The sequence below is a fragment of the Malaclemys terrapin genome, chromosome 1 (genome assembly GCF_027887155.1).
Source record: "Malaclemys terrapin pileata isolate rMalTer1 chromosome 1, rMalTer1.hap1, whole genome shotgun sequence".
Classification (NCBI taxonomy): Eukaryota; Metazoa; Chordata; order Testudines; family Emydidae; genus Malaclemys; species Malaclemys terrapin.
In genome coordinates, this window is record NC_071505.1 from 84,772,275 (window position 1) to 84,795,221 (window position 22,947).

Genomic DNA, 22,947 nt, shown 5'->3' on the forward strand with positions numbered 1-22,947 from the left:
TATGGAAAGTCTATCCAGCTTTGTGTTCCCTTAACAATACAATAGATTCTGTCTCCAAAAGAACCATGTCTAAAAAGCTATCTGTCTATATCTCTCACTGCTGTTCCTAGGGTTGCCAGGTGTCCGGTTTTCGACCAGAACACCTGGTCGTAAAGGGACCTGGTGGCTCCGGTCAGCATTGCTGACCAGGCTGTTAGAAGTACCCCAAGCGCCGGCTCTGCAGCTCCCATTGGCCGGGAACTGTGGCCAATGGGAGCTCCGGGGGTGGCGCATGCAGATGGGGTAGCGCGCAGAGCTGCCTGGCCATGCTTCCACGTACGAGCCAGAGGGGGGACATGCTGCTGCTTCCGGGAGCTGCCTGAGGTAAGAACCACCCAGAGCCTGCCCCCTTGCCCCCTTCCACACCCCAAACCCCTGCCCCACCCTGGACCCCAAATCCCTCATTCCTGGCCCCACACCAGATCCCGCACCCCCAGCCAGAGCCCTCACCCCCGCCTGCACCCAACCCCCTGCTCCAGCCCAGAGCCCCCTCCTGCACCCCGAATCCCTCATTTCTGGCCCTACCCTGGAACCCGCACCCCCAGGCCAGAGCCATACCCCCTCCCACACCGCAACCACGTGCTTCAGCCCATAGTCCCTTCCCATACTCCAAACCCCTCAGCTCTACCCCCCCCCAGTCTGAACCCCAAACCTCTCATCCCTGGCCCCACCCCAGAGCCTGCATCCTCAGCCGGAGCCCTCACCCCCTCCTGCACCCTAACCCCCTGCCCCAGTCCAGTGAAAATGAGCTAGTGAGGATGTGGAGAGTGAGCGACAGAGGGAGGGGGGATGGAATGAGAGGGGGCGGGGCCTTGGAAATGAGCAGGGCAGGGCAAGGGTGTTCAGTTTTGTGTGAGTAGAAAGTTGGCACCCCTAGCTGTACCTTGCCAGGCCTGCAACTTCATGGCCATGTCAAAGCACATTCAGTCCAAGGGATACATACTTCTGTAGCTAACATGCTACAGTTGACATCTGGAGGGCCTACTCTCCTTCAAAAGGTTATGACAGACTCACACTGAAGTTGGAGAATGGGGCGCCAGGAGCTTTATAAGGTGGCCACACACAACTCTTTTGAAAACATTTACAAAGAATTATTGCTTGGACTCAGCCCCATGGCAAAAATCAAGGTTGACCTATTGGCATTAGCTTTAGATTCTCCAAGAATAGAGACATCCCACAGCATATGTTGCATCTTTGAAGAAGAGATAATTGTGTGCTTGTAACTGTTGTTCTCTGAAGATATACTGCCATTTAGAACAGAGCCCTTACACTCACCTCTTCTGAGGTTAGGGGTCTGTAATTCTGTTACTTTTCCCAAAATTTCATAACATTAAAACTCTTGCTTATATAGGAACTGTTGCTTGGGAACACTTATGGTGGCTATATCCCCCTGCTGTAGCCAACAGCTTTGGAACATTAAACTAAAGAAGTTTCTGTCTGCTCTTGTGCTGGGAACACACACTTGAATGGAGATCGAGTACAGTGTTTCTCAACCTTTTTGATATCAGGGACTGGCTTGCTGCCTTCCTAAACTGTCAGGGAGATCTCAGGGACCGTCACTAGTCTACAGACCAGTTGCTGAGAAACACTGAAATTCTAGTACACATGTACATCTTCACAAAACAATTATAAATAATCTTTTTTATAAAATGGTATATGGAATGAATTTGCAAACATTTATGAAAGTGAGAGATGACTAGAACTAGTTGGAGGTTGGCATAGTGTGAGCAAGTCCTCTGAACTAACTGATACTAGTCCATAGCTTCTCTGGAACGGAAACTGCATATTGTGCCAGACTACGATGTAGCTATGATGTAGACAAACATCCCCTAGGAACTAAGGTGAAACCACAAAGCACATGTCACTTGTGACCAGATCTAAACATGTGTCCTAAGAATGGAGGGGTTAGTGTATTATAGCTATCAACCTGAAAAGCTTATTGTATACATTTTTGTTATATTACTATGGAGAAAAATATTTCTCTAAGCTGGAAAAAAAAATCTAAGAAATGACCCTTTAAGCTTACAATAGTAGTTTTATGGATGGTGACTAGAATTTCTGAGTTACTGTTTGTATATTATCAAGTTTAAACTCACATCTGGAAATGATTCAGCATGGAAAACTATAAAGTAACCATTTTTTACATAATTTCGAACTGTCAGTTCACTCAAAGTAGGAACTGATACTTCTATTTTCAGTCCTCATTCGCTTAGGGCTGTGTCTGTCAAAATGCCAGTAGCAAAAAGTTTAAAATATTAATACAATTCAGTTGTGATTTTTTTTTCCATACGAGTAAATCATCATTTGGGAATTTTTATGCTTGAGTAAAACAGATTAGGCAAATTCAGCCGTGGAGTAACTCTGTTTTAATTAATGGAGTTACACCAGAGATGAATTTGGCCCACTACAGTGAGATATGTTTCTTTCGTATGATTTTGCAAATTCAATTTCAAGTGTATTAAAAAATGAACCTTCTGATGAGAAAACTAGAATTATGTACATGTAATTTTTTCATTTTTTCTCTTTCATTCACTCAAGAACATGGAAAAGCAATGTGATTTAACTAAGTATAATTGCAGTGTACAATTATGATTAGGCAACTGTTTCTCTTATTTATAATAGCAATTCCCACCTTCTGTTGCAGACTTAGTAAATACCTTTATTTTCTTTGCCAAACTTTGTCATGCACCTGGATTAAATTAAAATTCAATTTTATGTTTTTTAAAGTTGTGTTTTAGATAAAGGGATTTCCATTTTAATAGCTAAATCTTATAAATCAAGGTATTTTTTTAAAAAATCACATTCTTAACATTTAAATTTGAAGCTCCCTGTTAAATGCTTTTCTCATCAGTAAGACATGGTGGGTGAGGTAATATCTTTTTTTGGACCAACTTCTGTTGGTGAGACAGACAAGCTTTCTATTTTATACAGAGCTCTTCTGCATTTATTGTTATCTTTACTTTGCACTTAGAGTTAAATAGAAAAAATACCTTTAAAATTTCTAACAGATTAAATCATCATCCAAAAATCTCCATTGGAAATGCATTCTGAATCATCTTTTAATACACAAACTTAGAAAGTAAAAATCTTATATTACAATGCAACATGAAATGTACTTTTTGTTTTATTCACAATGCTATAGAACAAGGGTCATCAATAAAGCAGAGGAAGCTCCCAGTAAACTCAAGATTTGAGATTATTCAAAAGCTAGTCAGCCTTGGCCCCTCGCATCAAAGAAAAGTCTTTGACTGGAAATCTCTTCTCACTTTCTGGAAAGCTGAGGAATTCTGGTAATTTGGAAGGGTCCTGTACAGAAAGTATTTTTGGCTTCTGCTTTCAACATATTTCACATTTTTAGGCAGGCTTACAGTAATTTTTCAGCAGTTGAAAATGGACATAATCTCACACTTGTATCCCTCTCTTCTGTTTTCCTCTTCTCGTTAGCATATATCTTGACAATAAGTAAAATACAAATACCTGTCTCTCAGGTAGAGACAGTGGAGAATGTGATTATTACTGATTCAGCCCTTGAAAAACAGAACTCACTGATAGATACAAATTTAGCCTTAATTTCAAATAACGTAATGCTTCACAAAAGGTGTCACCAGCCAATAGCTTTGCATTCAATACTCTATAGGATACAAGTTAGCTAATAAACCATGCTGGCAGTTTTTTCCTATAAAAACATTGGAAGCAGGGGGCCATTTGGGCTGGCTTGTAGTGACTTGATATGTTTTTCTAGCTACTGTCTGGTACTCCAGAATCTAAGCTCTCATTTAAAAAAAATAAGGGCCAGATCCTCAGGTGGACCTGATCTTTAATCCCAGAAGTAGCCACAGGCCTTCAAGGCCTCCAGTATAAATTATAATAGAAGCAGGAGATTCTGGACATATCACCTACTACTCTTTCCCTACCCCTGGCATGCCTCTAAACACCCATTACACCTAGGAGATGTAGAGCTGGCTATACCATCTTCATGCCATCCAGGGATTCCCCTGTACAAGGTGCACCTCAGGGGCCAAGAATCTGGCCCTAAGGACTTGTCTACATGAGGAAGTTTTACTGGTATGCATTAGAATGTGATTTAAAGTGTCATAGTTATACCTGGATAACACCCCATGTGGACACTCTTATTGCAGTAGAAGAGTACCCTTTTCCAATTTAGCTTATATTGCCTTCTAAGTAGTTTAAGCTAAACCAATAAAGCCACTCTTATCCCAGAATAAAAGGCATGTCTGCAGGCACTACAGCAGCACAGAAGTTTTTCCTTTGAGATAGGTAATCCACCTACCCGAGCAGCAGAGGAATTTTTCTATCAGTCTAGATGTCTACACTGGTGGTTAAATTGACTTAAATATGGCACTCAGGGGTCTGAATTTTTCAAACCCCTGAGTGATGTGTCTAGGTTGATCTAAATTTTAAGTGTAAACCAGGGATGAGTCCCTGCGTGGGGGAATTATACCAGTATAACTATAGTGGTTTAACCATACTGGTATAATTATACCAGTATAACTGGTATAATTATAGTGTACTAGTCTACACTTAAAAGTTAGGTCAACATAGCAACATTATTCAGTGGTGTGAAAAGTCTACGTTTCTTTTGACATAATTACCATAATTTGGGGAGGTGATGTTCCTACACCAATGGAAAAAAACAATGTCCTGTCGGTGTAAGCTGCATCTATGCTATGGGATGATGCCAGAGTAGCTACTGTCTCTGAGGCATAGATATACCTTGGGAAAAAAATGTTTTGTGCAGGCAATCCCTTAGCCTCTAGTTCATATGGTTGGGGAAATAACCTTCAAATTGTAAATTGAGTGTAAACCAATGCAGTGATGTCTACCATAGTCTATGTCTACACTGCCACTGCAGTTCCCGGGTATGAATAGCAATGCACACCAAAGTGTTGCGCTGTAACTCCCCTGTGTGAATGCTGTGGGCGTGAACTAGACAGGTCCTAGTGCGCAATAACGTAGTGCTCTTCATCCACATGGAGGAGTTACAATACAGCACTGTGGTGCTCACTGCTGTTCACAGCCCATAGTCCAAACTGTGGAGCAGTGTAGACAAGACCTGAGTCTGCAGATAGTCTTCAGAGTAGCAGCCGTGTTAGTCTGTATCCGCAAAATGTTCCATTCTATATGCATCCGAAGAAGTGGGCTGTAGTCCACGAAAGCTTATGTTCTAATAAATTTGTTAGTCTCTAAGGTGCCACAAGTACTCCTGTTCTTCTTTTTGCAGATAGTCTGTAATAATAGCCTTGAGAGGTGTGAAGTTTGCTTATTGACCACAATACTATGTTAACATGGAAGTATAACAATTACAAGTGCCAACATTTTAAACTATTTCACTGTTGGAGGAAGCACACACAGAAAAGAGAGAACCAATGATATTATGAAAATATGCACAGTCTAGTATGAGAAGCAGCTTAATCCTGCTAAGGGGCAGCAGGGGAAACCTAACTAGAGATCTTAAATACAGAAATCATGTTATTGTCTGCACAGACTTTCAATAGTATCAATGGCACTTTTTGTAAGATGAAGGGGTTTTCACTGATGGCTTTGATCAACATTTTCCAAAGACGATTCTCTCCTTGCAAGCTTTTAAGTCAGTGGTTCTCAAACTTTCGTACTGGTGACCCCTTTCACATAGCAAGCATTTGAGTGCGACCCCCGCCCCCTTATAAATTAAAAACACTTTTTTATATATCTACCACCATTATATATGCTGGAGGGAGGGAAAGCAGGGTTTGTGGTGGAGGCTGACAGCTCATGTCCCCCCCGTGTAATAACCTTGTGACCCCGAGGGGTCCCGACCCCCAGTTTGAGAACCCCCGTTTTAAGTAGTGTAACTCTGTTGACATCAGTGAATTATTCCTGGTTTACACTAGTGTGTAAGACCAGAACTAGCTTTCCGACACAGCTTTTGTGCAGTATGCTGTTTTGCTCTGCTGCTGCCTTCTTATCTCAGAGTTAGATGTAAGTCAATAGTGCTGCGTTTATGTATGCTTGCAGTTTTTGAAGCACTTTGAGGTTGTTCTGGATGAAAGATACTATTTACATTTTAAATTATTAATTTTACATTGGGGCAGGGATTCTGTTTTTCTTAAGCATTTCCAAGAACCCATTATGTGCTATCAAATCCGTATGAACCTTGGGTGAGGTTTAATAATGATTTGTTTCATACAAAGATGGAAATGGATGACAGTGGTCAATATACCTTTGTTTAGAAATATTTGCTTAAAGTGCTGTCAATAAGGAAAAACAGTCTCCATCCACAATTCAAATTAATTCTCTTACAAACTGACCTTAATACTGTAATCCTACTTGCTCTGTGACACTCTTTCTTCAATAGATGTGAAATTATTAAGAATGAAGGCACACAATCATAGTTCATTAATGGTTATTTGCACTGCAAGGTAACTGAAGTTCCCAAGCTAGCTTCAGCATGGACTTCATCTGGCACAACAACTGATTCACCAATGGCAGAAAATCTGTTCCGGGGTGGAGCTGTGATGGTGTATGGGGCAGTCAAAACTCCTTCTGTAAAGGGAGTCCTTAGCTGGTCAGCCCTGCCCTCGAAGTAGCTGTTGCTATGTGGGGAGGAATCATGAACAGTTTCTGATTCAGAAATCTATACACAGGTTTCTAAGGAGCCTCAAATGCAATTTAAAACTGACAGCTCTGGGAAACCCCAGAGGAAGATTAGGGGCCTAAAAATTGCCTGTCACATTGGGAATGAATCCACCAGAGTGCAGCAGCCCTCACTAGTTCTGGGAAGTGCAATTTTGGAAAAAGCTGTAAAAAAATCTAATTTAATTTTCATCACAGGCAGCCGCCCCTAGCCCAGGCTGTGGCCCCACCCTCATTCCTTTGAAGCCAGTGGGGTCTGATATAGGGCCAGTTGCATGGAGCTCAGGGTTCACTGCCCCAGGGACCTTGCAATCTAAGGTCCCAATCCTGCAGCCTATTCCCCATGGGCATGCGCCTGGGGAAGTTGTGGTATTGGAACTCAAGTAATGGGCAATGTCCCTTTCAAGCTTTGCAATACACTAGAAGGGATTTCTTTCTTTACTTTTTATATACTATTCACAGCTTTTAATGGCAAGGGCAATGTCTTGGCTGGATTTTATCTCCTCCGCCCGCTCGGTGCCCAGATCAAAGATGTTTCCTGAAGAATCCAGGAAGGCCAGGCCCGCGTGTGAGGAGGCACTTCACAATGCCTCTGAAAGTGACAGTTTTGAAAAGCAAAGGACACACATGGGACAAGCGGTGCTGTGTAGGGCTGATCGCGCCACTGGGGCTGGCTTCAGACGACCTGCCGCGGCCCCACGCGACCAATGGGAGACTTCAGCCGGGCTCTAGGAGGTTCTTAAATGTCTCACTGAAACACTGGCAGCAAAACCCTCTGTGCTCCTCTCCCAGACAGCGACTACAGAAGAGTCGGGCAATTCCTCCCCAGCCAGAGGGTCTCGCCCCCGCCCTTCTGCAGCTGCAAAGACCTCGACCTCCTCTGCGTATGGGCGGGGGGTTAGCGGCGGCGGGAGCATCTCCCCTGGGGGAGGCGTCTAGACCATGGCACCTCCCCGCCTGGGGGAGGGAGACGGCATAACGCCAGCGCCTCTCCCGCCTGAGCCGAATTTAAACTGCGTTACTACTCTTCGCGCAAAGCACTACTGCTGGTGGAGCCCTCGCGCCGCGCCCCACTCAAGCCCGCAGCCAATAGCAGCCCAACTTCGTGACTCGCCCGGCCAATCCGGACACGCTTTATTGGAGGTCGGCGAAGCTCTCGCCGAGCGCGCCGCGAGTTGTTGGGTTCATTGCGCTGGGCAGGGGAGACAATTCACCCCCCCCCCCCCCCCCTTTGTTGGTGTCTCTCCCGGGAGGGCGGCAGAGGCCGGCGATGCCCGAGTTCCTGGCGGACCCGTCGGTGCTGACCAAGGAGAAGCTGAAGAGTGAGCTGATCGCCAACAATGTGAGCCTGCCGGGCGGCGAGCAGCGCAAGGACGTGTATGTGCAGCTCTACCTACAGCACCTCACCGCCCGCAACGCGCCCGCCGCGCTCGTCCAGCCCGACTTCTCCAGCGACGAGGAGAGGGAGCCCACCCCGCTCGGCGCCAGAAGCAGAGGAGGAGCCGCCCCCGGCCGGGTAGGAGACCATCCCCCTGCCGCTCGGGTGACCCCAGCGCTGCAGTACAAAGGACTGGGGCGGACACTGACCGCCGCTCGTGCTCCCGCTCCTCAGCCCTTCCCTTCCCGCGCATGTAGACCCGTCCCCGGGGAGCTGGCCGTAGGCAGGCGGCGTGCGCCGCCTCCCGCTCTATCGGAGGTGCGGAGCGCGCCCTGGCGGCCCCGGCCTGTCTGCGGAGGTTTAACTCGGTTTAGGGGAGAGCTCGGTGCTTTCCTCTCACCCAGAGTTCCTGGCGGCCCCCGCGTGGGGCAACAGCGGCTCTCGGTGGCCGATACGAGCTCCTCGGCGCAGACGTCTTCCCCCGGGGGTCTTCACTCGGCGGGGCGCTCGGGTCTCTGCCCCGTGCTTAGGGAGAGGGGCGCTCTGCCAGAGGGATTTCCTTTCCTAGTAACTTCAAACTAGGACGTACTCCGTTGTCTGGCACAGCCCACTTCGCCCTGCAGCTCGGGGGCTCGCCGAGTGTCGGCTGCCAGCGCAAGGAGCATCTGCGGGACTAAGATGTTTGGCTAGGCTGGGAGATCGAGGTGTCTTGTTGATGCCTCTGTAAACTTTAGTAGTGAAGTTGCTGGATGGCAAATCGTCTGATGGATGCTTATTTATAACATGCAGAATAAAATAATATGGTAATAACTTCTTTCGTGTTTGTAGCATGCCAGGTTCTTATGCTGTAACTCAAGTTGGCTAAAGAAGTTGTCTTTGTGTGTGTTGTTTAAAAAGAAATGGAATAAGTAAGTAAGGTACTAATATTTAGACCAATTTGCCCATGACTTTAATGTCCCGAAACTTAAACTTCATCAAAGAAAGAGAGAGTCGGGCTTCTTTCCACAAGACTGTCTTTGTGATCTAAACAAACCTACAGCTCTCCTACAGAGTTTGTTGCATTGAAATAACTCAGACAAGTGTGAACGTTTCTGTTCACATTGGTGGATTGTTACTAAGTCTATTTTCTTTTCTTTTTGAAGGAAAAAAATACTTAATGATTTGATCTAAGGAATGCTTTAAGTGTGACTGTACTTACCTGTATCTGAGTGGATATGCTATAGGGAAGTGCCTTGTTCAGTGCACGTGTTTGGGTAAGAACCAGCAATCTAAGAAAGCCGGTTCAACCCGGCAAGTATGCATGCAAGGAGAAAGTGGGGTGATGGACATGCAGGCCTTGCCTATACTGGGTAAACTTTATTTAAACATTATTTGAGAGGAAATAATTTTGCTTGTAATCTAAAATACATCAAAATACCATGGGGATGGGCCTCATATAAAAGACTTGTAATAAATAATCAATCGTTGCTAGGTTGAGTTTTGAGTTGTAGTTCTTTTGATGTTTATAATCCAGGTGACTAAAATCCTGTATCTTTTAAAGGTGACTTGTGAAAGGGGAAACAAGAGAGTGTCCAGAACAAATCTATCCTCTTCTTCTTCTTTTTTAACACTAGAAATTCAGACAAGTAGTATAGTGAGTACACTAGTACAGCTTGGGTCAAGAAACTGAAAGCTGAGCAATTGAAAGAGGAAGGGATTTTTATGTGTTAAATTTACTTTTTGTTCTAATGCTGAAGTCAAATGCCTAAGTAGAAGCTGAGAGGCTGTCTTTCTTTAAAGCTTAATGTTTCTTCCTTCAAGAAAATTTCCTGCAAAACCAGGGAAAGCCGGACTTGACGTGCTTCACAATTCTGAGGCACCAAAAAAACCCAGCAGGAAAATATCAAATGTAGACAGATTTTTTTGGTCCTTTCTTGTACATCATAAAGAAACAAACATGTAGTACAGCTTGGGTCAAGAAACTAAAAAACTCCTTTGCAGGTGACCTTTTAAAACAACTGAACACACAGCTCCAATACTTTTCCTAAAAGACCAAAAAACCCCACACTGCTGCCGTGACTACAGTGAAGAATATTATTGCATGGGTTATGTAACAGTTGCAAGAACAATAAACTAGAGGTTTATTGTGTGTCTGATGGTGAAGTACTTTTAGCATAAAAATTACAATAAATTATCTTACTGGGAACTTGTTCCAGTTTGAAAACAGTACAGTTGGTTGTGGCTTACATAGTGGGATTAACACCTCAGTGCTTGGTAACTGATATAGCATGCTAATCTTTCCTTATTTTGGAGGGGGAGCTATTTAAGTAATAGTCTCCTGCTGTTGGGGATTCGTCATGGAGACAACTGAAATGTTAACTGTCTAGAGATAAATAATTGTAGTTTAGCAATCCAAAAAATTGTTGCTTTTTAATAGCATTGGTTAAAAATTAACATCTTAGGACCATGCAGCCTTACTAATATAGTTGCAGAACATAGAGCCCTAATATTAACTCAATAACTCGAGCTCTGTTTAGCCATAAGGGGCAGACTAAGTGTGTGGAAGCTTTCTGCTGTATTCCCTGTTCAAACTTCAATACAAGACTTCAGTTCATAGTTAACATAGTGAGTTTCTGGATCTCTAATGTGCTCTGGGTGCAGGAGTTGCTCTCAAGGGTTTTGATTTGTGTATGATCAGTCAGGTGTGCCTATTCACTTTCTCTTAATACAAGAAGTGGGGGGGCACAAAGTGGAAAGGCAAACTTAAAATATGTAGGAAAAAGAGAACTGTCAACTAATGATGGCTGGTTGAGCAGCACTTGAGAATGTAGATTTAAAAAAAATCTTCAAGGATTTACAATATCAGGCTGTGAATACAGTTAACTTATCTGTGATCTCATTACACTCCTCCTCTGCCCCTTTTCCCTCATACTGTTGCAGTTTGTTTCAAATTAAACTTGGTGTTTGGGGCAGGGATTTTTTTCTTTTCACAGGCCGCTTGTTCAGCATTACCCATGATCAGACCACTTTTTCATTTGCTTATAATTTTGCTGAACTTTAATCAGCTGGGCTGAAATTTTTCATGCTGGATGTCTGCCTCAGGCTGAGAGCAAGGAAACTGTGTCCTGTGTTCTCAGTGAACCTTCCCTAACTTCTGGGCTCAGGCAGTTTGGTGGAAGAAACTGTGTGATTCTAATGCAAAGGGGACAAGAGGGAGGCCTGCCTGAGGGTTGGGAGGGGAGTAGACTGAGACAAAGAGCCTGGAGGATTTTGGGAAAAGACTGGGAACCATTGGGGTGGAGGATAGAGAGCTCTACGAAGAGTCAGGGTATGGGGGGAGAACTGAGACCGATTGAACAAAGACTAGGACAAGGAGCTTGGGGAGTGGGCACACTTAGGGTACGTCTATACTTACCTCCGGGTCCGGCGGTAAGCAATTGATCTTCTGGGATCGATCCCGGAAGTGCTCACCGTCGACGCCGGTACTCCTGCTCGGCGAGAGGAGTCGACGGGGGAGCCTGCCCGCCGCGTGTGGACCCGCGGTAAGTTCGAACTAAGATAGTTCGACTTCAGCTACGTGAATAACGTAGCTGAAGTTTAGTATCTTAGTTCGAAGTGGGGGTTAGTGTGGACCAGCCCTTAGGGCTTGTCTACACTGGAAGTGTTAAAGTGCTGCCGCGGCAGCGCTTTAACATGCCTTGTGTGGTCACTCCCAGCGCTCTTAAAAAACACCTTAACGAGGGGCGCTGCTCCCAGCACTGGGTCAATGTTTACACTGGTGCTTTACAACTGCTGTGCTCAGGAGGTTGTTTTTTAACACCCCTGAGCGAGAAAGTTGCAGCGCTGTTAATTACCACTGTAGACAAGACCTGAGATTGTGAGCTGGTGGGGAAGGGGAATGTAGGTGGGTAGGAGGGTGTGACTGTAGATTGAGGGGGAGACGCATGCACAGGGTAGATCAGGGGTGGGCAAACTTTTTGGCCTGAGGACCACATCTGGGAATATAAATTGTATGACAGACCATGAATGCTCACAAAATTGAGGTTGGGCTGCGAGAGGGGGTGAGGGCTCCAGTTGGGGGATGTGGTCTCTGGGGTGGGGCTGAGGATGAGGAGTTTGGGGTCTAGGAGGGTGCTCTGGCTGGGTTTGGAGGGCAGGAGAGGGATCAGGGCTGGGGAAGGGGTTCAGGTTCTGGCTGGGGGTGTGGGCTCTGGGGTGGGGCTGGGGATGAGGAGTTTGGGGTGCAGGACGGTGCTCTAGGGGATTGAGGGGTTTGTAGAGCGGGAGGGGGATCACGGCAGGGGGTTGGGGCATGGGGAAAGGCTCAGGGGTGCTGTCTCTGAGCACCGCTTACCTCAAGCAGCTCCCAGAAGCAGTGGCATGTCCCTTCTCCGGCTCCTACACGGAGGTGCAGCCAGGTGGCTCTGCATGCTGCTCCATCTGCAGGCACCGCACCTGCAGCTCCCATTGGAGGAGCGGGCCATGCTATGGCTTCCAAGAGCCACGTGGAGTGGCCCCTGACTTAGCACTTGTTCAGTGTATGGCCCCATGGCTTATGGCACACTACTCAAACCCTGCTTCTGAAGACAGAATTATTAATTTCCTTATGGGGTTATCACTGTAGTATCTGAGAATTTCATTAAACTTGAAGTTCTCAGATATTTTCACAATGCACTGTGTGGTGAGTGAGCATTTTACAGATGCAAAACTGAGGCACAAAGACTAGCACAAAAGTATCCACTAACTTCGGGTGCTCAATTTGTGATGTATAGATCCTTATTTTTGATTCCAGAGCGACTAGCATTATATAAAGAACGAGGAGTACTTGTGGCACCTTAGAGACTAACAGGCTTATGTTAAATAAATCTGTTAGTCTCTAAGGTGCCACAAGTACTTAGTCTGTATCAGCAAAAAGAACAACACGGATACCACTCTGAAACCTAGCATTATATAGTACATCTCTACCCCGATATAACCAACCCGATGTAACATGAATTCTGATATAATGCGGTAAAGCAGTGCTTGGGGGGGGGAGCTGCACACTCTGGTGGATCAAAGCAAGTTCGATATAACGCGGTTTTACCTATAACATGGTAAGATTTTTTTTGGCTCCCGAGGACAGCGTTATATCGAGATAGAGATGTACTTCATTTGCAACTGCAAGTGCTCAGCACTTGGGCAAGTCAGACACCCTAAAAATGAACCTCTAACTATTGACCATCTACAAAAAGTTTTAAAAGACTTGCTTAGCCTCATGTAGGAATTCTCCAGCTGAGTCAGGGATAGAATCCAGGTCTCCAGGGTAGTATTCAGCTCCCTTATCTGTGAGGTCATAGTTTCTCTTCCTGCAGTCCCTGCCTCATTGACTATACACTTCAGCAGTAAATGAAGCAGGGGCCCTCCAGGCAAGTCTCTGATTCATCTCCAGAGCAAAATCATTCTTTACACTGAATAAATCAGGGGTTCGGGGTGGGAGGGCAGAAGGAGAGGGAGTATGTGACCATGTAATTAAAGACTGTATAATGATGAATACACACAAGAGGGCTGAATTAAGGTTGCTTGGGTAACCTTAATTTTAGCATTTCCTAACTTTTGAGTGCTTGACTTTACAACTTTATCACACACAAGAATATTGAGAACATTAGAATATGTAAAATCTTTGTACAGTACAGGAACTTATGCCGATTAGAGCCTTTAGGTAATGTTGGTATACAAACAGGGTGAATTTGATTTAAATCATTAGTCAGGAAGACTCTATTTAATCATGGTTTTCTACATAAAAGTGCATTCTTATTGGTTGGTAAACCTTAATTCATATTCTTCACAACTCAGATAGATGTAGGTTTCATTTTTAGAAGGTACACACTATGCATTTTTAAACAGTGATTTGTTTTGAAAACTTTTCAGATTAGTTTTACAGCTGTATCTTAAAATGAATGATTGATTATTTCATTTACCAAAGGTAATTGAAGCAGATAGTTCACCTCCCAATGACTTCATAAATATCTCCAATACAACATGTTAATCATTTAATATTTGGAGGATTTTCTTGATATGCTGTATTAGGAGGAGAACATCACCAGACAGACAACTAAAACAATTTAAATGTCAAGTATTCTAGATTTTTTTTCTTCAACAGCAAACGTATATTTTAACAAAACAAGCATATGTCCCTCGCTTCTCACATTTATCTCTAGACTTCTTCTCCTTGTCCAGATCTATTCTGCCCCGAACAATCTTCTATTCATTGAACTTTTTGAAACTTTGCACTTTTAGAGAGAGGTAAGGGATTGACTCTGTGTACACAAATTTGCAGAGGGACAATATAATTGCTATTTCTCAACTCTATATATTGATTTATTTAAAAACATTTTTGCTGTTAACAAGCATGTTACCTCTGGACACACACATCCACTGTTTGAGAACTGCAAAACTAGGAATCTCCGATGGAATCTTGTAGACTGAGCACTGAGTCCCATTGGGTAAATAGAAAGATTAACCTAAATCTATACAGAAGCATATGGAACTCCATAAAATTGGATCCCTAATCCATGAACTATTGGAACTCATTTACAAAACTTTTCTTAAACATTACATTAATATATTGTCTTGTACTATAGAATTTATAATCCCTATTCCATGATGAGATACGTTTGAGCTATAATAGTTTTAATTAAGATACATCTTAAGTTTTTCCTCAAAAAGCATTTTATCTAATCAAAAAAATCCAATTTTAAATCAAAAATCCAATTTAAGTTTAAAAAAAAAAATCATTGATTTTTATCCACCCTGACAAATAAGTAATGGCAAGGAAATAATTACACCAAGTGCAAATGTAACCTAGAATAATCATTGCTGCAAGGTATTTGAGATCAAGAGCTTAGTCAGACTCCATAAAGGATTAGACACCTTTGGATAAAAACATCCTAGTTACATTAAACAAAAAATATAGGAGGAATACAAATTCACATGCTTCATAGACCAGCCCTCAGTGGTTGTCTCATCATATATTAACATTTTTTGTATTAATAATTCCCAGTGTACATAGTTTCACTTTTGGCAGCAGACATGTGGTGTTGACAAGACTTGTATTAAGAAAGCCCCATTCTGAGTAGTAGTAAAGATGCCTGAGCCTTGTCACTACCAGTAGTGGAGCTGCACCTGTTTGGGATTAAGGCTTTAGAAAATCCTAGTGTAAATGCAGTGTAGCTGTCCTCATTTTAGGAAGAAACCTTCTCTTATTAGCAGGTTATTTCATAGTTGTCCAAATGATTTCTGGCCCCTTTCATTAAAGCATGTGGTACTAGCAACGGTTGAAGACAAGCCATTGGAGTAGAAGAACAACTGATCTGACCTAATACAACAGATCTTAACTCTTGGCAAAATTCTTCTAGTCATTTTATTTTCAACAAGGATCCTGGTAACCAGCAATCTCAGTGTTAGATCTTTTCTCAGCAGCAAAGGTGGGGGTAGGACAACATGTAGAACTGAATTTTTCTCTTTTGCATTCTTTCACCCTCCCCACCCCAATCTTAGTGAGACTAGTTGGTAAGGCTTCAAGGTGAACAGTGACAGATCCTTCAAAAACCTGAAGAGAGTGTGCAAGTCATAAGCTGTAACTTGTTTATAGTGTGGGTGTAAGGCTAAGACAACAATCTTAGGAAAAAATATGTGGAACCACCATTGATTTTAATTGCTTGTTTGGACATTTAGGGCCCAATTCTCCAGTCTGTCAAGTTCCAGATCCTTTGCACAAATAGCTAACGAACATGTGATGGGGCCTTGCCGCTAAGGGTAGAGACTTCCACTTCTTACTTATGGAAGATTGGTAAGAAGTGGATTTTCACTGTGTACTCTTGCTCCTAAAGCCAAAGGTTTGCTTTACTATTATGTTATTGCAATATTGTATACACTTACTAGGTTATAAAAATTCTACAGTTCATATATAATCTAATGTCAAAGGTCTCTCTGCATGTACAAACGGCATCTCGTAACAGCACATCAAGAATCGATGCCATACTTTGTCAAGTTTAATAACAGCTGTGACATAATAGCTTTGTGTTTGCACAGATAAAGTCAGTCCACACTACTTTAGGAGAGGTAGTATTTCTCTCCCCCCCCCCCCCCCCCCCCCCCCCCCCAATTGAATACAACTTACTGCTTGGGACTTTCAGCGCATCTGTCTCTTTATGAAATAAAAATAACATATTACCTGCAAACAACTGATTTTTCTCTCCACCTGTTAAATAGTTCCTTGACAGTCTATTTTTAGTGCTCTATAATATATGTGAGGGCCCCCCTGCTTGTATTTCTGGTATCGCTCTGGAAAGGGTGATGGAGTCAGGATGATCAGATGTTGGATTGTGTTTCTTCTAAATATACAGTAATCTGAGGAATAGTAGCTGCAGTGAGTGGTAAAATTCTTGTCAGGGTCGCAGCTTATCTGTTTTAGTATGCACTACTAAGGATGTAACCAATTCTGTGGATTGTGATAAACATTATGCTCCTATATTTAGTCCATTAATACAAGCTGATAATGTATAGTGAACACTAGTGTTGTACATCTGTCTAGAGCTAGAAAGACCGATTGTTTTGACATGTGAAGTGGAAACACTCCTCTTAAACTGTGGTATTTGTAAGCTATCACTTATTTATATTGCAATATAGTCTAGAGACCTCAGTCAGGTGTCAGGCCCTCATCATGATAGGTCCTATAGAAGAATACAAGAGAAACCTTGTCCTTGGCTAAGGGTATGTCTACACTACGGGATTAATCCGAATTTATATAATTCGAATTTGGGAAACAGATTGTATAAAGTCGAATGTATGCGGCCACACTAAGCACATTAATTCGGCGGTGTGCGTCCAAGTACCGGGGCTAGCGTTGATTTCTGGAGCGTTGCACTGTGGGTAGCTATCCCATAGCTATCCCATAGTTCCCGCAGTCTCCCGCGCCCATTGGAATTCTGGGTTGAGATCCCAGTGCCTGATGGGACAAAAAACATTGTCGCAGGTGGTTCTGGGTACAGCCTCACCCCTTCCTCCTTCCCTGCATGAAAGCAACGGGCGGCAGACAACCATTTCGCGCCTTTTTTCCTGGGTGAACACTGCAGACTCCATACCATGGCAAGCATGGAGCCCACTCAGCTCAAGATAGCAGTCATGAACATTGTAAACACCTCGCGCGTTCTCGTGGAGTTTATGCTGAGCCAGGACCAGAAAAACGAGGCGAGGAGGCGGCGGCAGCGCAGCGACAAGCGTGATGAGGACATGGACACGGACACAGAATTCTGTCAAACCGCAGGCCCCGGTGCTTTGGAGATCATGTTGTTAATGGGGCAGGTTCTATCCATGGAACGCCGATTCTGGGCAAGGGAAACCAGCACAGACTGGTGGGACCGCATAGTGTTGCAGGTGTGTGATGATTCCCAGTGGCTGCAGAACTTTCGCATGTGTAAGGGCACTTTCATGGAACTTTGTGACTTGCTGTCCCCTGCCCTGAAACGCCAGAATACCAAGATGAGAGCAGCCCTCACAGTTGAGAAGCGCGTGGCAATAGCCCTGTGGAAGCTTGCAACGCCAGACAGCTACCGGTCAGTCGGGAATCAATTTGGAGTGGGCAAATCTACTGTGGGGGCTGCTGTGATGCAAGTAGCCAAAGCAATCACTCAGGTGCTGCCACGAAAGGTAGCGACTTTGGGAAATGTGCAGGCTATAGTGGATGGCTTTGCTGCAATGGGATTCCCTAACTGTGGGGCGATAGATGGAATCCATATCCCTATCTTGGCACCAGAGCACCAGGGTACCCAGTACATAAACCGCAAGGGGTACTTTTCAATGGTGCTGCAAGCACTTGTGGATCACAAGGGATGTTTCACCAACATCAACGTGGGCTGGCTGGGAAGGGTTTGTGACGCTCGCGTCTTCAGGAACACTACTCTGTTTAAAGGGCTGCAGCAAGGGACTTACTTTCCAGACCAGAAAATAACCGTTGGGGATGTTGAAATGCCAATAGTTATTCTTGGGGACCCAGCCTACCCCTTAATGCCATGGCTCATGAAGCCATACACAGGCAGCCTGGACCAGAGTCAGGAGCTGTTCAACTACAGGCTGAGCAAGTGCAGAATGGTGGTAGAATGTGCATTTGGCCGTTTAAAAGGTCGCTGGCGATCATTATTGACTCGCTCAGACCTCAGCCAAACCAATCTCCCCATTGTTATTTCTGCTTGCTGCGTGCTCCACAATCTCTGTGAAAGTAAGGGGGAGACCTTTATGGCGGGGTGGGAGGCTGAGGCAAATCGCCTGGCTTCTGATTACGCGTAGCCAGACACCAGGGCGATTAGAAGAGCACACCAGGAAGCACTGTGCATCAGAGAAGCTTTGAAAACCAGTTTCATGACTGGCCAGGCTACAGTGTGAAACTTCTGTTTGTTTCTCCTTCATGAAAACCTGCCCCCTTTATTGACTCATTCTCTGTAAGGAACCCACCCTCCCCCTTCCCCCAGCTTGCTTTCAATCCAAATAAAGTCACTATCGTTTAAAAATCATTTATTCTGTATTAATAGATTAGAAAAAGAGGGAGGGAACCCGGGTGGGGTTTGGGAGGAGGATCAGTGGGAAGGAAAAGGCCACTAAAAAAAGGTTAAAAAAATGACAGCCTTTTGCTTGGGCTTTCCACTGGGGTGGAATGGGAAGGTGTACGGAGCCTCCCCCCTCCCCCCCCCCCTGCGTTCTTACACGTCTGGATGAGGAGGATATGGAACATGGGGAGGGGGGTTATACAGGGGCTGTAGCGGCACTCTGTTTTCCTGCAGCCATTCCTGAAGCTCCACCAGACGCCGGAGCATGTCTGTTTGCTCACGCAGCAGCCCCAGCATTGCATCCTGCCTCCTCTGATCTTCCTGCCCCCACCCCTCCTGTCCTCACGTTGGTCCCTCCTGTCCTCACGTTCACTTTGAAACCGTGTCCTTCCACTCATTCAGATGAGCTCTGTCACTGCGGGTGGATTCCATGATTTCTGCAAACATCTCGTCTCGCGTCTTCTTTTTCCGACGCCTTATCTGTGATAGCCTTCGGGATGGAGTAGGGAGACTTGAAGAATTTGCAGCTGCTGTAGGGAGGGGAAAAAAGAGAGAATTTTTTAAAAGATACATTTTGCAGAACAATGCTTATACTCTTTCACGGTGACCAACACTATTCACATTACATAGCACATGTGATTTCTGTGCAAGGTCGCATTTTGCCTCTTAATACTGAGTGCCTGTGGCTTTGCTGCTAGAGATCACAGGTCCGGGCAACAGAATTCGGCTTGCATGCGGCCATGGTAAGCCATTGTCTTTCGGCTTCTGCGCCCTCCTTTCCCACATACCAAGCAAAGCCCGTTGAGTGCTGCGGTTTTCCTGTTAACACTCAGCAGCAGCAGGAAACAAACTAACCCCCCCCCCCCATCCAATTCTCTGGATGATCGCTTTATCCCTCCCCCCCCCACCGCGTGGCTGGTAACAGGGAAGATCCCTGCTAACCAAACGCGAAAAGCTCAGGGCCAATTTCCCGCCCTGCGCTTGGCTAACTGCAGGGAAGGATTTCTTTTCAGCCACAGGCAAACAGCCCAGTAGGAACGGCCACCTCTGTCCCCTTAATTAAGTTCCCGTATTTCAACCAGGTTACCAGGAGTGATATCACTCTCCTGAGGATTACACAACAAGATAAAGAACGGATGTTGCTTGAATGCCAGCAAACACAGGGACCGTACGCTGCCAGGCTTTGTCAGGCAATGATACCAGATTACTTGCTGCAAGCATGGCGTGGTCAAGTGTCCTACCATGGAGGAGGGAATAAGGATGCACTGCCCAGAAACCTTGCGGCAAGGCTTTTGGGGTACTTCCAGGAGAGCTTCATGGAGATGTCCCTGGAGGATTTCCGCTCCATCCCCAGACACGTTAACAGACTTTTCCAGTAGCTGAACTGGCCGCGAATGCATCCCAAGTCCTCAGGGCAAAGTAATCATTAAAAAACGCTTGCTTTTAAAACAAGTGTTATCTTTTTAAAAGGTAAACTCACCTGAGGTCCCTTCCATGGGGTCATGGTCTTGGATACTGGCTTGGGAGGGTTGGGAGGGTACTTCAGTCAGGCTGAGAAAAAGATCCTGGCTGTTGGGGAGAACGGAGTGCTGGGTGCTCTCTGCAAGCTCGTCCTCCTCCTCCTCTTCCCCATCCGCAGAATCCTCGGGTGTAGCTGATGAGACTATCCCCGACCCGGAATCCATGGTCACAGGTGGGATAGTGGTGGGGGCCCCCTCCCCCTAGAATTGCATGCAGCTCGGCATAGAAGCGGCATGTCCGCGGCTCTGACCCGGAGCGACCGTTTGCCTCCTTTGTTTTTTGATAGGCTTGTCTGAGCTCCTTGACTTTCACGCGGCACTGATCTGAGTCCCTATTGTGACCTCTCTCCATCATGCCCTTGGAGATTTTTTTTCAAAAGTTTTGGCATTTTGTCTTTTAGAACGAAGTTCTGCTAGCACTGAATCCTCTCCCCATATAGCGATCAGATCCAGTACCTCCCGTACAGTCCATGCTGGTGCTCTTTTTCGATTATCGGACTGCATGGTTACCTGTGCTGATGAGCTATCTGTGGTCACCTGTGCTCTCCACGCTGGGCAAACAGGAAATGAAATTCAAATATTCCCGGGGCTTTTCCTGTCTACCTGGCCAGTGCATCAGAGTTCAGATTGCTGTCCAGAGCGGTCACAATGGTGCACTGTGGGATAGCTCCCGGAGGCCAATACCATCGAATTGCGGCCACACTAACCCTAATTCGAAATGCTAAAATCGATTTTGGCGCTTCTCCGCTCGTCAGGGTGGAGTACAGAAATCGATTTAAAGAGCCCTTTATTTTGAATTAAATGGCGTTGTTGTGTGGATGGGTGTAGGGTTAATTCGAATTAAGGCTGCTAAATCCGAATTAAAGTCATAGTGTAGACCAGGCCTAAGAAGCAATTCTGTGATGTGGATCTGAAATATTACGTAGTTGTATGTGTTGGTCATGAGTCCATGCAACCAGATAGCAACACACACAGTGGCTCAAATAACTCTCTCCTTTCTTCCTCATCACCAACTTCTATCGAATGGAGAGGGGTTTTTTTTTTCCTCCTATAAATCTCTAATTTAAGAAATGAGAATTTTTTTATCCGTTCAAAGGTCTAAGAGAAGCTTGGATGAAAAGCCTTCAGATATACATTCTAACTTCAGAAAGGGAATAGCATTCATGCACTCTGTAAGTTAGTAAAATATTAAAAAATAAATAAAATTCTAAAACATGTTTGAAATTATTTAGTGGACCTCTGCTAACCAAGCTGCTGTGTCAGAATTTATGTATAGTTTTATATGCGCTGAAAACACAAAGTGCTTCAACTTTAACAACAAATACTTAATTAGCCCTGCTATGAGCAAAATTCTTTGTAATCCAAAAGAACCTGAAGGAACTAATCTGGAGTAGTTACCTACCTTATCTCCCAATGCCACAGGAAATTCTAAACTTCAGTGATACAGAGCTAGAGATTGGTCCAGACAATGTTAAGGGGCTGGATAGGATCTACAAGAAAGTCTGCTTATAACTGTAACTCATTTATCAGGGTGGATTTGATTTAAATCACTAGTCAGGAAGACTGTATTTAATCATTGATTTCTACATATGTCAAGGCTGTATCCCCACTTTGAACTTTAGGGTACAAATGTAGGGGCCTGCATGAAAACTTCTAAGCTTAACTACCAGCTTAGCTCTGGTCCGCTGCCACCATCCCAAGGCTAATTTCCTCCCCTGGGTAGCCTTGAGAGACCTTCACCAACTCCTGGTGAATCAAGATCCAAACCCCTTGGATCTTAAACAAGGAGAAATTAACCATTTCCCTCTTTCCTCCCACCAACTCCTGGTGAATCAAGATCCAAACCCCTTGGATCTTAAACAAGGAGAAATTAACCATTTCCCTCTTTCCTCCCACCAACTCCTGGTGAATCAAGATCCAAACCCCTTGGATCTTAAACAAGGAAAAATTAATCAGGTTCTTAAAAAGGTTTTTAATTAAAGAAAAAAAGGTAAAAATCATCTCTGTAAAATCAGTATGGAAATTAACCTTACAGGGTAATCAAACTTAAAGAGTTCAGAGGACTCCCCTCTAGTCTCAGGTTCAAAGTACAGCAAACAAAGATAAACACTCTAGTAAAAGGTACATTTACAAGTTGAGAAAACAAAGGAAAACTAACACGCCTTGCCTGGCTATTTACTTACAAGTTTGAAATAGGAGAGACTTGTTTAGAAAGATGTGGAGAACCTGGATTGATGTCTGGTCCCTCTCAGTCCCGAGAGGGAACACTCTCTCAAACAAAGAACACAAACAAAAGCCTCCCCCCCCCCCCCCCCCCCCCCAGATTTGAAAGTATCTTGTCCCCTTATTGGTCCTTTAGGTCAGATGCCAGCCAGGTTACCTGAGCTTCTTAACCCTTTACAGGGAAAAGGATTTTGGAGTCTCTGGCCAGGAGGGATTTTATAGTACTGTACACAGGACAGCTGTTACCCTTCCCTTTATAGTTATGACAACATAAAAGTGCATTCTTGGTTGTTATAAACTTAACACATTCTTTATAACTCAGAGATAGATGTAGGTTTCATTTTTAAAAAGTACACACTATCTATCTAAAGTGATGTTCCTTAAATCATTTTCAACGCAGCTTCCTCCTGAGAAGGAACACTTCTCATGATGTTGCATTCAGGCGACCAGGCCTTGCATTTCTTTGTTGCACTGTTTGCATTTTGCACCCATGCCTGTCTTACCCACAGGTAGAGGAACTTCATTAAAATATTCCCAAACCAGGGTCTCTTTTACAGCCTGCTGCCATTATAGGTTTTCCCTTCTAGTGAGAGAA

The 22,947-nt window shown here is 44.5% G+C and overlaps 1 protein-coding gene across 7 annotated transcripts in view; it reads left to right on the forward strand.

Annotated features, from left to right (window-relative positions):
- The first annotated feature begins 7,870 nt into the window (after nt 1–7,870).
- TMPO (thymopoietin) overlaps nt 7,871–22,947 on the forward strand; it is a 51,511-nt gene continuing 36,434 nt past the window's right edge. For 6 of the 7 annotated variants that reach the window (XM_054028576.1, XM_054028582.1, XM_054028591.1 and 3 more), the window contains exon 1: nt 7,893–8,188. In XM_054028576.1, coding sequence (XP_053884551.1) covers nt 7,943–8,188 — 246 coding nt within the window. In that variant the 5' untranslated portion in view covers nt 7,893–7,942. Of the gene's footprint in view, nt 8,189–22,947 lie in introns of all 7 variants that reach the window. The other variant, XM_054028625.1, reaches the window with a different exon arrangement.